The sequence below is a fragment of the Watersipora subatra genome, chromosome 1 (assembly GCF_963576615.1).
Source record: "Watersipora subatra chromosome 1, tzWatSuba1.1, whole genome shotgun sequence".
Taxonomy (NCBI): Eukaryota; Metazoa; Bryozoa; class Gymnolaemata; order Cheilostomatida; family Watersiporidae; genus Watersipora; species Watersipora subatra.
Genome location: NC_088708.1, coordinates 10,016,671 through 10,019,954, shown reverse-complemented (window position 1 = coordinate 10,019,954; position 3,284 = coordinate 10,016,671). Strand labels below are relative to the sequence as shown.

The following is a 3,284-nucleotide window of genomic DNA, read 5'->3' as shown; positions in this document are numbered from 1 at the left end:
TTACTACAAACAGTTAGTAGTTAATACAGTCCTGTTAACTAACATTACTACAAGCAGTTAGTAGTTAATACAGTCCTGTTAACTAACATTACTACAAACAGTTAGTAGTTAATACAGTCCTGTTAACTAACGTTTCTACAACAAGTTAGTAGTTGATACAGTCCTGTTAACTAACACTATTACAAGCAGTTAATACAATCCTGTTAACTAGCAGAAAGAGCAGCAGATGGTTGGTGCCTACTGGCACTATTATTATGATAGATATGCTGTTGTAGCTGTAAGGTAACTGTTACCTTACACTTTAACATGAATAGTGATGTTGCTAGGTCAACTAGTGAATCAATACATTTGTGACACAAACTTTACTAAATATGTTATAGACTAAATACAGATGTAACAAGCTATCTTATTGGTTACTAGAGTGCATACATAACCGACCAACAGCCTCAGACATCTACACACCCAGTGTATATTTACTCACAAGTAGGTATTAACATTTGCCTGTCATTTATGTTGATTAGCAAATAGGTTTTTTAAAGCGGGAGTTGTCACCTCAATGTTTTTTGTATCGCTTTTAGCATTCATAACACTTTCAAATAGTAAACAGAACTTCACACATTTGGTTTATTATGTGTGTACCACCTTTTTTATTTACATGAGCAGCAAAAATGGTTTATTTCGAAAGTGAACATTCTCTACAATTACAAAGTTGCTAACGAAATGAAGAACATAAAACTGTTCTTGCTTGTCTTCTAAAATACATGCCAGGGGCAGGACGAAGGAGAAGTGGAGTTGGGGAGAGGGAAGGGGAAAGATTGAGACAATGCCTTGGCAAAACTCAAAGTGCCAAGTAAAATACAGCTTTTTAAATCCTTTAAATAACCTAACTTTTAATTGAACAAAAACGACGTTTGAAAACAATAACTGAAACAAGTCATTAGATTGTCAAAATACGCCTAATTTGATTCAGAGGCAAAAGCTATTATCAGTTGATGGTTCCCAAAAACTGCACCTCATATCCAAATGTAATCTGTCATTGTTTTTGCATGCCTCCTGCTACTGGCCTGATTATTTTCTTTGAATAGGTGCCCCTAATAGCCATCCCACTTGGTTATAGCGGCTTCAAGTCTATGAAAGTATTGTAATTATATGTATGGCTGCTTGGTATAGTCTGTCTTGAATGCTGTGGCAGAGAAATCCAAGCAGTTTTCCTGATCAAGAATCACTGGTAATATAACGCTCAATCGGTATCAATCGCAGATCAATAAACCACAAGCTGTTGACGATGGGCTTACTAAAACATAGTGAACATGTCACAAATATCGACTTTGTTGAAGCTTTTTCATTGGCTAATACACGTTTACTGACTCTAATTGAGGCGTTGACTGTACCCTTCTCAGAATTAACTACAGATACAATAAGGCTATTATTAAACGCAAATGACGTCACACTCTCTTCGCTATCTGACCAATGACAACAGAAAGATTAGTGCAGTGACGCACCCGTGTTGTCATACTCAAGTGATAGAAGCGAGTGAGCGCAAGTTCCACTACATTTCCTCTCAAGGCAACAACCAGGCCACCGTTGCAGGTAATAGCATGCATTCAAGCTACTCGCTGTGTACAGAATAACAACCAGCCAGATTCACACAGGTAAGACATTTGGTAGGATATCATTGACTATCAGCTACTGTATGTAATATTGTAGACAATGAAGGCTGCCATTGTTCAAAGAGATTGAAAGAATCTTTAGCTGTTTTTGCTTTGCTGTTGACTGCTGTTACACTATGTCATAATCACCCTTTATTACAGATACATGACGACAAACTACGATGGCAACCAAAGAAATGATAAAGCAAAACTTCAGAACTTTTAAACGCGTAAAAGAAGAATACAGTGACAGACAATTGACCCATACATGCCCACATTGCTCGAAAAGGTATCCTAACTCGAGCAAGCTCATCCAGCATATGAATGAAGAACACATATCCTTCGTGAGACAAACTGAAACAAGGATAGTTCGTGCTGGAGATATTTCTGAAGGTGAAAGATACCACAACACAGTAGCTACGTGCCCTTATTGTAAACAGGACTTTCAAACTCGTAAGAAATTCATGATGCATTTGGAAACAGCACACAAAGAGGATGAAGAACAACAAGATGAAGGGCCTAAGGTCAAAGTTATAAGAGTTGATGGTCCTTTTGTGACACCCGGTGCTACAGAATCTAAAGTTGTCCAAAACCTTCTCAATGCCATTGGAGGCACAGCTAATAGAAACACCTCAAATGGTTCTGCTAGTAAACTGGACAGCGCCCCACCCGCTAAATTGCAATACAAATGCTTTTGGTGTGAGGCTTCTTTTCGCAAAAGAGGGAAGCTCATGGACCACATCGACAGTCTGCACAAACACGACAAAACCACCGAAATGGCTCAAAAGATAAGCCAGGAAGACTTAAGTAAATCCCATGGTAGACAAATAGCGACTAACCACATGTCACACTTAGATGTACCCAAAGTTCATGCAATCCTTGGGGGTTCTCAGAGGTCCCCTCAGTCAATGGACAGCAAACCATCTACAAGCAGCTCTCCCAGTTGTTCCTTCACCCTTATTGGCTCATTGAGTCGAAGGTTTAAGCCTCCTTCACAACCAGAGACGACTCCAGCAAGTATTTGTAAGTTCTACCTAGGCAAAAAAGACAATCCTTTGGCAAACAGTAAAGCGAGTCAGCGCGAAAGCGACGCTAGCCATGCTGACGCTAGAAGATACTCTTTGCCGGGCATCTTCGATGAGTCAAATAACTCTTCTTATAACTTTCCATATGGAATGCTATCAGCAAACCAAATGACTGCTGCCATGCAGAGAAGCCTCATGATGAGTATGAGACCGCAGCTTCTGAATGCAACACAGTTTTATGCTCCATCGAGGATGCCACTGTTGATGCCTGGCTCGGAATACATGTTAAACCATGCAAATCCCGGCCTTGACCCGCATTCGAGTCAGCACGCTCAACTCTTCGCGAGATTGAGTGCGATGGCTCAGATGAGTCCGTTGGGCACCAGTCGGTCTAAAACTCCTTCCGAATCTCCCCTGGACCTTACCAAGTCTTTTATTTAATGTTATATAACTTTATATTATATTTTATTACTGGTGAAAGTTTTGTACAACTAAATGCACTTAAAACCATTTGTCCAATAGTTATAGAAATTGTGCTAATGTTCCAGTTTTTGGACACGTTATTGTTTATACACGACTGCATAAATATGATTACACTGTTATTGCCACA

At 39.5% G+C, this 3,284-nt stretch overlaps 1 protein-coding gene across 1 annotated transcript; it reads left to right on the top strand.

Moving 5' to 3' along the window:
* Window positions 1-1,502: 1,502 nt before the first annotated feature.
* Window positions 1,503-3,284, top strand: LOC137402371 (uncharacterized). Its single transcript, XM_068088874.1, has 2 exons — window positions 1,503-1,652; window positions 1,812-3,284. Exon 2 carries the CDS (start codon window positions 1,832-1,834, stop codon window positions 3,113-3,115), a length of 1,284 nt encoding a protein of 427 aa, XP_067944975.1. The 5' UTR covers window positions 1,503-1,652; window positions 1,812-1,831; the 3' UTR covers window positions 3,116-3,284.

Excerpts from the sequence above, each read along its gene's own strand:
- LOC137402371 (XM_068088874.1), top strand. The coding sequence starts at position 1,832 with ATGGCAACCAAAGAAATGATAAAGCAAAACTTCAGAACTTTTAAACGC.